This window comes from Piliocolobus tephrosceles, chromosome 11 (genome assembly GCF_002776525.5).
Source record: "Piliocolobus tephrosceles isolate RC106 chromosome 11, ASM277652v3, whole genome shotgun sequence".
Classification (NCBI taxonomy): domain Eukaryota; kingdom Metazoa; phylum Chordata; class Mammalia; order Primates; family Cercopithecidae; genus Piliocolobus; species Piliocolobus tephrosceles.
Genome location: NC_045444.1, coordinates 65494797 through 65508432, shown reverse-complemented (window position 1 = coordinate 65508432; position 13636 = coordinate 65494797). Strand labels below are relative to the sequence as shown.

The 13636-nt window shown below is 33.7% G+C and overlaps 1 protein-coding gene across 6 annotated transcripts in view; it reads left to right on the top strand.

Annotated features, from left to right (window-relative positions):
- The window catches only part of ZNF385B (zinc finger protein 385B), a 423521-nt gene that overhangs the window by 343849 nt on the left and 66036 nt on the right, over positions 1 to 13636 (top strand). For all 6 annotated transcript variants that reach the window (XR_004229205.1, XM_031936441.1, XM_031936440.1 and 3 more), the window contains one exon: positions 265 to 375. Coding sequence is in view for 5 of the 6 variants with exons in the window: in XM_031936441.1 (XP_031792301.1) it covers positions 265 to 375 (111 nt within the window). In the remaining variant the exon portion in view is untranslated. The remainder of the gene's footprint in view (positions 1 to 264; positions 376 to 13636) is intronic.

The following is a 13636-nucleotide window of genomic DNA, read 5'->3' as shown; positions in this document are numbered from 1 at the left end:
AGATAAGGTTTCTTGGAATATGGTGATTCTCTTGTGGCCTTTTTTGAGTTGTGTTTTCAAAGCCATTTTTTGTTTTCATTTTTGTCATTTGTTTTCATTTTTAATTTTTGGAGACAAATACATTACTATTGAATGAGATTCTTTATTATCTTTGTTTAGGAACTAAAAGTTTAAATTATGGACTATTTCAACTACTGTTATTTGCTCACACTATTGTCTTCTCTTAGAAGTTACAAATAGACTATTTTCTCATTTGTTCTTCAGATGGATCCTGTGCAAAAAGCGGTTATTAACCATACATTTGGAGTATCCATTCCCCCAAAGAAGAAACAAGTTATTTCTTGTAATGTCTGTCAGCTTCGCTTTAACTCGGATGTGAGTATCACCTTTTCATTATTCTCTGTACTTTGTCAGAGCTAAAAGTCTGATTGATCTAAATATGTACGTTTCTTCATATTTACATACACTTTAGCAGCCACTCCTACTGGTAGCCCACTTATTTCAGGATGCCAGATTTCCAAGAGATTTGGGTTCAGTGCTTAAAACTTGAACAATAGAGTATGGTTGGCCCTCTGAATCCACAGGGTCCATATCCGTGGATTCAACCTAGCTCACATTGAAAGTATTTTTTAGAATAACATTACAACAATAAAAAATAATACAAATTTTAAAACCAATAGAGGATTATAGACAATCGTCTATAAGTGGCTAATATAAAAAATTAAGAATTTATCTATGCAATCAGTCTCAACTATACCATTTTACAGTTAATCTCACTAATTATATTTACTTGTCAAAATGCTTGAATATCAGAAAATATGAAAAAAGTTTTAAAATGCAATGAAGATATTTTAAAAATTAAAATTCAGTAAATGTGGAAGAAAACCATTTTTACTATTAGCTATCAAGTGCCACATTTCCTATTTGTGCCAAATTTTGTTAAATACCTAAGAGAATTATTAATTTCCTATATGATTTACATTTTCCCAGAACATAAAATACAGAGAAAGTTTCATAAACTATTTTATCTGGCAAGCATAGCCATCCTGCTAAAAAAAATAACAAGAAAATGGAACAAATCACTCTCTTTTATGAAAATGGGTTTTCAAATTTATAAACAAAATAACAGGAAAGCAAAATAAACAATATTAGAATATTTGCAATATCCAATTACCAAGTAAAGCCAATGACCGATGTAAATCAGAATCTGAAGGCTACGTATAATATGTGGTATTTCCTGAGTTACTTGATGCCTGTAGCCATTTTGCAAAGAGCTTGTTACAGAATTAATGTTGTTTAGAAATACTAAAATAATAATCACTTTTATTTGCATATACCATTAAATTATGTTTTGATAATTCTACATAGGAAGCATAATAAAAAATAGTAATTGGAAAAGAGATGTTTATCATGATTTATAAAATTATATTTAGTATAATTTTAATCAAAAGTTCAACGAATTTTTTGGTACATCATAAAACTTCCTGTTCAGGAATCAAAATGTACCTAAATAAACTGAGAAATGTACAGTGTTAATTCATTTGAAGTCTTAATATTGTTAAGATGTCAGTTCTCCCCCAAATTGATCTATAGATCCAGCACAATCCTGATCAAAATCCCAAAATGCTTTTTTATTGTAGAAAATGGCAAGCTGTTTCTTAAATATACATAGAAAAGAAAAGCCCTAGAACAGCCAAAACATTTTTTAAAGGACACATTTTGAAGACTTAATGCTTCCTGATTTTAATACTTACTCTAAAATCTACAGTAATCAAGACTGTGAAATTGGTGAAAGAATGGTAGACACATGGATCAATGGAACAGAACAGAGTCGAGAAATAGACTTGCACCAATATAGTCAGTTGAGTTTCAACACAGTTGCAGAGTGAATTCAATGAAGAAAGCCTAATCTTTTCAACAAATAGTGCTAGAAGAAGTATATTCATATGTAAATTCAAAAAATGCCTTGACTGCTACCCGATACAAAACATAAAAATTCAATAGGATCATTCATAAAATAAAAACTTTAAAAAACTATTAAACTTGTAGATGAAAACAGTAGAAAATCTATTTGGCTTTGCATTAGGCAAAGATTTCTTAGAAAATAGAAAGTGTGAATATTGATATATTGGACTTCATCAAAATTTAAAACTTCTACTCTTCAGAGACACTGCTGCACTATTAAGAAAATGGAAAAACAAACTATAGACTACTAGAAAATATTTTACCTGCTTAAGAAATTGCATACAAATATATAAATAACTTATAACTCAATAATAAATGATAAAATGGGAAAACAATTTTAACAGGCACTTTACCAAAGAAGAAATATGAATGATGAATAAGCACATTTTAAAATGCTCAACATGTTTAACGATTAAGGAAGTACAAATTAAAACCAAAATCAGATACCACTACACCTATTAGAATGGTGAAAATTAAACAAATTGATAGGATCAAATGGATAGGATGAGGAGCAACTGGACCTCTCATACACTGTTAGTGAGAATACAAAATGTTTTTTGAAAACAATTTGGCAGTTATTAATACGAAACTTTATAAAGTTAATACATACATTTCCCATATGACCCAGCAATCCCACTTCTAAGTATATCCCCAAGGCAAATGAAAACATATATTTATCCATATGTGCAGCTTAAAGTAATTTTATTCATAATTGCCCAAAACTGGAATTGACCCAAATGTCCATCAACTGATGAATAAACAAACTATGTCTAAGCCATACAATGGAAATAAAGAAACAAAAGTAAACAGAAATAAAGTAAAAGTGAAAAGTAAGTAGTGATACATGCTACAACATGGATGAATCTCAAAGGCAGTATGCTAAGTGAGAGAAGTAAGACACAAAGACTATATGCCATATGATTGCACTCGGATAACTTTCTGCAGATGATGAAACTATGGGGATAGTCAGATCAGTGGTTAACAGGGACTGAGGGTTAAGTTAGGGAATTGACCACAAATGGAAATACAGGAAACTTTTTGAATGATGAAAATATTCTGTAACTTTATTGTCGCGATGTTTACATGACAGTCTTTGTTTTTCAAAATTCATTAAGCTGAACATCTAAAAAAAAATTTACTATATGTAGAGTATACCTTAGTAAATCTAACTAGAAAAAATTAATGATATGAGCCACAAAATATTTTATAAATAGAAGACTAATTTACGATAGTGATATAACTACTAAATATATTAAGCTACAATTTTACTACTAGAATGAAAGTATAAGACTTTTATGAGAATAGACACAATAATAAATACAGAAATAGATTCGAGTACATTTTACAGTATTGCTCAGTTATTATTCAAATGTTTAGAGTTATACAGAGAAATCAAAGTCTGTTGTTATATAAATATGACATGAAAATGTTTACTACTTATCTGACCACTTACAAAACAAATGCCCACCTAAAGACATGCTGCATCTTTAACACTGGCATTCTCACTATCAAAAGGCCAGATGCTTGAAAACATCTCTCAATACAATGCAAATAATAGATTTCAGAATGAAATTGCAAAAATCGTGCAAAAGATGCATAATTTTATGAAGTCCATTAATGTTATGTTAGAGAACTGCTTGGTTTAAAGCCACTGACAAATAAGGATTTACCTATTAGAAGAGTTAATTTAAGAAGAGTAAAATAACAAGGTTGATGATGGATAGATTCTTCAAAACAAGAGATGTTGAACACTGACTGAACAATAGGGGCTTAGGGACAATTATGAATCTCAAATTTAAAAATAACATATTTATAGTCCAAACCATGATAATATTAAAAAACATATTGAGGCTGGGTGCAATGGCTCATGCCTCTAATCCCAGCACTTTGGAAGGCTGAGATGGGTAGATCACTTGAGTTTAGGAGTTTGAGACCAGCCTGACCAACATAGTGAAACCCCGTCTCTACTAAAAATACAAAATTAGCCAGACTTGATGGCGCATACCTGTAATCCCAGCTACTTGGGAGGCTGAGGCAGGAGAATTGCTTGAACCCCGGTGACAAAGGTTGCAGTGAGTTGAGATTGTGCCATTGCACTCCAGCCTGGGCAACGAGCAAAACTCCATCTCAAAAAACACACACACACACACACACACACACATTGAAAAAACTATCCCTTTCCTCATCTTCCCAACCTTCATGTCATTCCCTATTTGTAATCACTTTAATATTTTTTGCATATCTTCCAGGTTTTGCTTATGCAAATATAACTAAGTATGACTACATATTCTTATTTCTTCCCTTTTCTATGTAAATAGTAGCATACTATTGACACTTTTCTTTGCCTTGCATTTTTTATGTAACAATATATGCTGGAGAATTTTTTCTATCAGAACATAGAGAGCTCCTATACTCTTTTTATAGATGTGATAGGCAAAGATGCCCATATCCTAATTTCTGCAACCTGTTAATATATCTTACATAGCAAAGGGGAATTAAGGTAGTAGATGGAATTAAGGGAGCTAATATTCTGACCTCATGATAAAAGAATTGTTCTGGATCATCCTGTGGTCCCAAGGTAAACATAAGGTCTTTAAAAGTAGAAGAGGGAGGCAGAAGAGGCAGTCAGAGTGATGCTATCTGACAAGGAGTCCACTGGCCATTGCTGGCTTTGAAAGGGAAGGAAGGAGCCACAAGCTAAGGAATGTGGGCAGCCTCTAGAAGCTGGAAAAGACAAAGAAATGGATTTTCCCTTAAAGCCTCCAGAAGGAATGCAGCCCTGCTGACTGGGCTAATGTCAAGATGTTAGCCCAGTGAGATCCATGCCAGACTCCTGACTTCCAGAACTGTAAGATAATAAGTTTGCTATGAAAGCAACAGAAAACTAATACAGTAGTTTATTTGTGGATGTTTCATAGTTTAACTCATCCCTTACGGGGGGACACTTAGATTGGTTCCCATCTTTTGATATCTCCTAGATTTTCAGTCAATAAATGGCAGAGCTAGAACATAAGTCTGAATCTCTTGCCTCTAAATCCACAGCTCTTCCTATTATATTGTGTTACTTCACATAAGTTTACTCATTTTGTAAGCATTTACTGAACTCTTCCTGTATGATAAGCACTTTGCTAATCTCTACAATATGGCCTAAAATGAACCACATGATCTTTGGAAGGACCATTGAAGTTCTATAATTAATAATCATTTCCATGGTATCTGTCAGGAGAGTAGGATATAAACACCTCCATCTTACAAATCAACAGCTAAGACCCAGAAAGAATGACTATGAATTCTGTTTTTTATTTGTGTGATGGGTTGGGTTATGGAAGGCATAAGAATTTTTTTCGAGCCCCAGAATTACTCCAGGAGTACATCCACCTTTGTCTTGAGCTCCATTTGATGTCAGCCATTTTCTTTGTACTTACTAATAGGGGCGTGGACATATGTGCACACATAAGCACATGACCAGCAACCTCCTTGCTATAGCTCCAAAGTTCCATTGATAATAAAGAAAGAAATTAGATTTCTGAGTCATTCTTAGACTCTGGGCAGTAAAGCCACAAAGTCTGGATGGCAAATTCACAAATGTGACATGTACATGTTCTCAGTGTTTAGTAATGGTGCTATAATCTGCATAACCAAGCTCTGAAGCTGAGCATTTTTTATTTGGGAGAGAGTTTATTATTTTATAATTACCCTATTTACATTTTAATGTAAGAATTAAGAAGATGCTCATCCTTATTTTTTAATAACGTTTCTAAATCAGCCTGAGACTGAAATTGGCTTCACTCTTCAGTATAGAAAATATGTTTATTGAAAAATCTGGAAGGCAGATGCAGAGTAAACAGACTGCATTTTGCAGTTCTTCATTATCCATATAAAATGTACCAGTCGGCTTCATGCATTAAAATTCAATATGACCTAGTTTAAGTGTCCTGTACCTCCCTTTGTCCAGCTTTTATCATCTCAGTAGAACTACCCTGTTGAAAAGGAAAATGCTACAGCTTTATTTACACAATACACAGTTATGTAAATGAGCAAGCATTAATCACAAACATTTCCCAAATGAAACTTTACAAATTAACACCATTAACTTTGCCAGGAAGCAGGCATTGCAGTCCAGGAATAATATGCTTTCCAACTGAGTCCCAGACATTTGCACAAATGTGTGTATCACCTCAAGCCCTACTTTCTTCCTGACCACCTTCTTTCTAACAAGGTTATACCTAAGCTGAATGAGGCTATGTAACCCTGAATGTTTCTTTATTCTCCAGTAACTCAGTATACTGCAACTGCAGTATGGTCATAAATTGATAAGCCTAAACCTGAATCTTTATCTTTTAGCTGGAAAATGCCATTTCCAGAGTTAAGCTTTGCCAGGGAAATGAGCTTACATACACTTCAGAAAATTTTTTGAGACTAACATTTATCTCATTTTGGCTAAGTTGAAATTGGCAGATTCCAAATAATTTCTAATTTACATATTAGTTTCAATTCCTTGGAGGATAGTAGCAGAAGGATGAAAGAATGATTCTTACACAAAATCAAATCTTTATACAAAATTGAATCAAAATCAAATTCTTAAACAGATTCTTACACAAAACAGGGCAACTTGATTCTCTTAAATATTTAAAAACAGATATTATATTATTATTATTAATATTGATCTCAGAACACAGTTTATTATAAATACCCTTAATGTATTTCTGAGTCTTTTATGCCTTATAGGCAAATCAAAATGAAAACATGGTGATCTTTTTAGTCAAGTTTTATATACTGTAAGTCAGAAATTGACCCTGAAATTTTGGTATTCAGCATTAGTACCACAAGTAATTAAGCGTGAGATACATTGTCCCTAAATGTTGACCCCATAGGCTTTTATTACTCATTTGGAGCTAGGCCGTTTGATTTTTCAAATTTACATTATTATCTTTGAATGACATCATAAACATTGAATCACTTATAGTTTATATTTTATTTTTTATGGTACCTATAAGTTTGTGATCTGTTGATGTTTTTTATTTTGTTTTTTGGTTTTAGGTTATCGAATATCCCTATCTCTCATTTTAGCCTTCTGTTCTTTTTGCTGTGCCCTATATTCTCATGTCTGAAGACATAAGGTGAAAACCTCAATGCCATTTCATTTATTTACATTAGAATGATTAAGTACAAAAGGACAGAAAATTAAGGGTAGAAGTTAAAATGGTAAGGTAACGCCTGTAATCTCAGCACTTTGGAAGCCTGAGGCGGGGGATCACAAGGTCAGGAGATCGAGAACATCCTGGCTAACATGGTGAAACCCCGTCTCTACTAAAAATACAAAAAAGTTAGCTGGGGGTGGTGGTGGGCACCTGTAGTCCTAGTTACTCAGGAGGCTGAGGCAGGAGAATGGTGTGAACCCGGCAGGCAGAGCTTACAATGAGCCGAGATCGTACCACTGCACTCCAGCCTGGGCGACAGAGCGAGACTCCGTTTCAAAAAAAAAAAAAGTGGTAGGGTAATCAACCGCTTGTGTAAACATTTCTGTGGGTGACCTGACTGTGCTGCTCTTTACTACAAATCTCTGAAATTTCAGAAACTGCAGTGGTTCAATGACCTCCCTCAATTCCCATGTGCTACAGTTAGTGTGCAATTGATACATCCATAATACCACCTCACTGTGCATTTTGTGTCTTTGTCATCTTAGCAGTTTTCATTTGGATAAGGCCATGTAGGTTATGCCCTCCTGGGTCTTTCTGCCTATGTCTCTTCTTTGGTTTTAATTTTATTCCAATTTCCTGATTTCTTTAGCAGTTAATAAAATACAATATAAACTTGTATTTGTCTTGCATGAACAAACTTCCCCATCTACCATCTGCCATTTAGAAGGTCTTAGTGCTGTCTCAGCTGGAGACCCTGGCATTCTCTGTCACCCAGCAGAGACCTCAGCAGTCTAGAGATTAGGAGGGAAGCCACACCTTTGGGTTCCACATAACTCCCTTTCCACATGCTGTTGGCTGATTTTGCATCTTCCTTTGCCACCAGATCTAACTCCACCTCTCTCCACCAGCTGCCACGAGGCGGCAAGTCCCTGCAGCAGCTGTGTTTTTTTCTGAGAAATCAGATCAGCTGGGAAACAGGAACCCCATTAGACACCATGTTTGAAGATGTCCCTTCCAGCAAAAGCAAAAGAGGCACACAGCTGCAAGGGTACCCACTTGGGTTTTCTGAAGGATCAAGCTTTTTATTTGTCACATTCTCCTAGGGGATTCCACATTTTGCTATGGACTGTCTGGTGCTTGCTTTTAACTCTAGAAATTCTATCTGCATGTTACATGTTTCTCTTCCCCTGTGTTTTCTTTTAAACTATCACATTTCTTCTTCCTTTCTTCTCTACTCAATTTTCTCTTCTCTTTCCTCCAACTCCTCTCCTTTATCACTTGTTCCTATTTTTCTGGCACAAAAATACAACCAATGTAATTTCCCCTGTCTTTCTTGGACATTTGTAATTTCTTTACTAAGCTTTTTTAGCTTAAAAACTGGATACATTGTTTTAAATCTAGAGGTATTTTACTTAAAAAGGCCTTTAGAAGGTTAAAAAATATATTGAGCATGTTATTTGAAACTCAAACCAACATACTATTTGAAAAATAAAGTTACCTCGTATTTTCTGAATATTCAGACACTCTGTAGTTGATGGTACTTTACCCTAATGGGTTTGTCAAAAAAACTTTGAACATTCATTTTCATGTATATATTATACATTCACCTATATATGTATAGTCACATATATAAACATTCACCTATATACACACACACATATATATACACATTCACTGCCTGCCACACATACACATCTTCTGCGTTTCTCTTGAAAGCCCTTAAGATAGATAGCAACTTCACATATATGAACATATAGATAGCACATTCACATATATAAACATTCACATATATATACACACACACGTATATATACATACTCACTGCATGCCACACATACACATCAACTGTATTTCTCTTGAAATCCCTTGAGATAGATAGCAGCTTCTTTAGTGTATAAACTTGTAGCATATTTATATAATTCTAGATTATATATACACAATTTCATATAAGGAGTGCGTGTGTATATGTGTGTGTGTATGTTCAAGAATACTAGTGCCTAAGCTATTAGATTTCACCTTTATAAATAGTAGCCTCCCATGCAAAACCTAAATGAGCCAAGGAAGTTGACCCTCACAGAAAAGTGACTTTATGATAAGGGGATTTGGAGAAAGTCACATATAAAGTGAACTCTGTAGCAGATGATTAAAGAAAGAAATAACCACAGTAGTGATAATCTCATTGCTGGGTTAGGAACCAAAAAGCTAGTTGCAAACTTTACATCTGCTGTTCAACAGTACAAATTGTTGAATAAATGAATAATATTGTAAGTTTGAAAAAACCAACTGATTCTGTCAAGAAAAATGATACTGAAAATAGAGGGAATCAATAGCATCAAATGGAAATCTAGAAAATGATAGCCTGCTTTTGTCAAACATTTTACATTTTTGCCATAAATAAGACTATTTATATTGATTCTTAGGTTTGAAGAGTAGTGAAGCAGATAGGAAGTAATTAAAAGCATAAATCTCAGGAACTTGGGAAGGTAATTCTCTGCTTTGCAGACAGAGCTGACAAAATGATGAACATTTTTGCTTCTATATGACAGAAATATAGCATGATTACAAGGAGCAGGGACATATTGTGCTAAAAGTTTCATTCAATAGCGGCTGTTTAACAAGCTCATAACAAAGTTCAGTCATCTTTTTTGAAGCATATAGTAGTCACTTATTAAATGTAAACTTGTTTCCAAAGTAGCACTATAGTATTATTTAAAAAGTCACAGCCTTTATCAGCATTACCTTATTATAAATGAATATTTGGATAATTTAGGATTGATATTAAGTTTGTAACAAAAAAAAAAAAAGTAAAGACTAGGTTAAATGTGAAGTTTTAAAAAGTGATTGTGATGGATCACGAGGTCAGGAGATGGAGACCATCCTCGTTAACACGGTGAAACCCCATCTCTACTAAAAATACAAAAAATTAACCGGGCGTGGTGACAGGTGCCTGTAGTCCCAGCTACTCGGGAGGCTGAGGCAGGAGAATGGCAGGAGCCTGGGAGGTGGAGCTTGCAGTGAGCCCAAATCGTGCCACTACACTCTAGCCTGAGCGACAGAGCAAGACTCTGTCTCAAAAAAAAAAAAAAAAGTGATTATGATGACTCATAAAGGTTTATCAAATCCTTTATTTAACTAATGAGGAAATAGATAATACACATCATTCAATTTTTTTGGCTTTTCTTTAAATACATAGATGTCCAACATGATATGTTAATTATTTATATGTGTTCAATGATATTCAGAATTGGTGATCAGCCTAACATGATGTTATGAAGAAAAGAAAATATGAACGTTACTAGGAAAGTACCAATACTCACCCTCACTTATCATAATACAGTCTCAACAGAAAATAATTAAGTATCCATGATTCACCATCAAAACTGCAAGCTTTGGTTCATTTCCATTAAATATTAGTTTGCTGATCAAACATTAATAACCGCTTTAAAAATACTATGAGTTTTCTTTTTTCCTGTGTAAAATTCCTGTGTTAATAACTCTTTTAGTCAAAAGTAAAAGATTCCTGGAAAGATTTTTAAGTCATTTTGTCAGTAATCTTTCTCATCCAAAAGTTGTCTTGCCACTTGGGGGTTGGAAAAAGACTGTTGAGGGTTTGTGTATTTTCCTTCTTCGCTTGGTATGGATTTCTTTAGTGAAGATTGGTTGCAGAATCCTTAACAATAAGATATTTCATTAGATATTTGTGATTTTGGATTCTTCAGCTGAAAATGTATTCAAAATACAATTAAAAACAGGTAGAACTGGAACACCTGTAGCCTTCCAAAATGATCAGTTGCTGGTTTTAAGTTTAAATTCAGGCTTTATTTAAGACATACTTGGTTTGCTGTAGCTTGTCTTTTATTCAGTATGGTTGAGCAGGCAATTGGCTATAATTTTTACAATTTAAGACAAAAACACAAATGAAGCTGAATGGAACAAAAAAATAAGTTTACTATACTACTTTCAAGTAAGAGACCAATTTAATACCATTTAGAACATTCTGCAGAAGAGATACCCTTTAGCTACTCTCATCTCTCAAGCAGCTCTTTAAATGAAGTGACAGCATTATGCCCTGGAAGCCAGATAACTTTTGTTGTGGCGGGTCAGCAAAAAGAGCAGTTTTTTGGGAAAGTCTGACTGACTGTAAGGAACTTTATGATATGTGGCTTGGGGATGGGGTGGAGGTGGAAACAGCATATGAGGAAGTATCACCTTAACCGATTTTAACATTTCAAGCTAAGAAGATGTTGTTGGCAAAATACTGTAGCTGGTTAACATGAGTTATTTAAGGAGAGTAAAAAAGCAGTGAACTTGAACAGAGTTAGGAGAAGAGAATCAAAGTAGTTCCTGCCTTGAAAGGAAGATCTGAAAAGTACCCTCCTATACCTAACCAGCTAGGGAAATAAAACTAATACAATTATAAATACTGCTGAACTACATGATGTTAATACAGTAATATAAATTTAATTATAAATTTAGTAATGGGGATAGCACATAGGATAGAATAATCACACACGTGGAAAGCTATCATTTGATTAATGCCTTCTCTTCTGCCAGGCCCTGTACTAGGTATTCTCTGTATGTTATCTTAGTATTTGCACAAAGATTCCTGGTAGAGGTAAACTGAGAAAGACTTGAGAGATGGTCAGGATTTAAAGGAGAGGGAATTGAAGACATAAAATATTAGAGCTAAATCGGGGCTTGTTGAGGATATGGCCTGTGAACAGGCTGCAGGGGGCCAATGGACTCCCTAAAACTATGTAAAATTTTGTGTGTCTGCGTATCTGGAACCATGATGACTTAAGAGATGTGACTGAATCTTCCCTTCTCACAGGATGAATGTTCCACAGCTTCCTTTGGCAGCATGTTCTAGGATTTAATCACTTTTAGTTATTAATACTCTATCTTACCTAAAACTTTTTTTAAAAAAATGAAAAGAAACCTTTGTCTTTATTTCTCTCACTTTAGTTCTGTATTCTAGGGCTCATAGAGAGCAAATGTTGGGTTCACTACTTAGAAAACAGATCAAGGACAAGGACCCCTGAGAATGTATGACCCTGTTAAGGCTCTTACTTTGGGGGCTGAGAATATGATTCAACTCATGAATTTGTGCTTCCTTCAAATTAGAAAATGTGTTTTAGTTCTAATAAAAACTAATTTCATTACTTTATCAGTTGTATACCTAACATATCTGACACTCCCATTGCAGGTAATTTTTAATACTCCCTCCTCTCTAGGAAAAAGGCATTTTCAGAAATAATTGTGAAATTACATGACTAATAACAGTAGCCACAAAGAAACTCATAAACTTTTTTTTTAAAGTAAAGTTTGAATATAGTACTATGCCACTAAATATTACCAGTGCACAAAAGAGAAAAAGGTAAATAGTTAATCTTTGTGTTACATTAATGTATTTTATAAATGGAGAAAAGCTTATATATTAGTCTATCACAGTAATGAATAATACCATTATGGTAACAAATAAGTGAATTTTAATACAATCAAAATTATACAATATAGAGTTTAGGTAACTATTAGTTATACCACTGATGTAACATTTTCATTTATTTCTTATTTTTAAAGCACATAATAACCTTAAAAGAAGCATACATTTCCATTTTAATGCTACCAGCCAAAATCAGTAAAATATTTTATGTATGGGCTACAATTTATATTTACCAAATAAGTTAATACACTTTACAGTTGCCACTGTCTCACTTAAGTCTAAAACACAAAAATTCCAAGTAATCACAAAATGAAAGAATTGAAACTCTGAAGTTTTGTTTCTTTGCCTTTAAATTCACTATACTGTCATTATTGATTTCAAAGCAACTATTAAATGCAAGAATCTGAGTGGCACAAGGTTTGCAAACTTGAACTGCGTCTAAAACAAGCTTGAAGGATTCCTCACCATTAGGAACTTACTCATATACTGAATGGATGTAGAGGAGTCACTGTGAATTGGAAGTTCCATCATGTAACTACAAGCTCTCTTTATTAACTTCCATGTAGTTAATTTAAAAATTTTAAAAAGCTCTCATTTTAAGCTTATATATGTATTATTAAAACTCAACTGCAACCACAGCAATTGTTTACTTAAAACTTAGACCAATAAAAAACTATTTTTCAGAGAAGACTATTTTATTATTTGTTAAAAACTACCAGTATGTTATGATGATAAAAAGTAGCCTGATTTTTGGTCAGTTTTTTAATTGTTTTTAAACAAATGCAAACCCTATTTCCTGCACCTGAAGTGAACTGTCCCACAGCCCTGTCTTCCGTATACCACTGACATTTGTTATTCAATTAATAGGAATTCTAGTTCTGCTTTAAATACATGTTAGATATGGCACAGGAGATATGTAGTGCTAATTTTTAATCACCAAATAGTTTCCTTTTTATCTTCAATAATTCTCACTGAATGTTCTCTGAAAAGTAATTTTCATTATCTCTCAACTGTGAGCTTAAGGTAATTACTCAGTTTTTCCCTGGAAAGAAATAACATTCTATAATATGAGGGACAGCTATGGAAC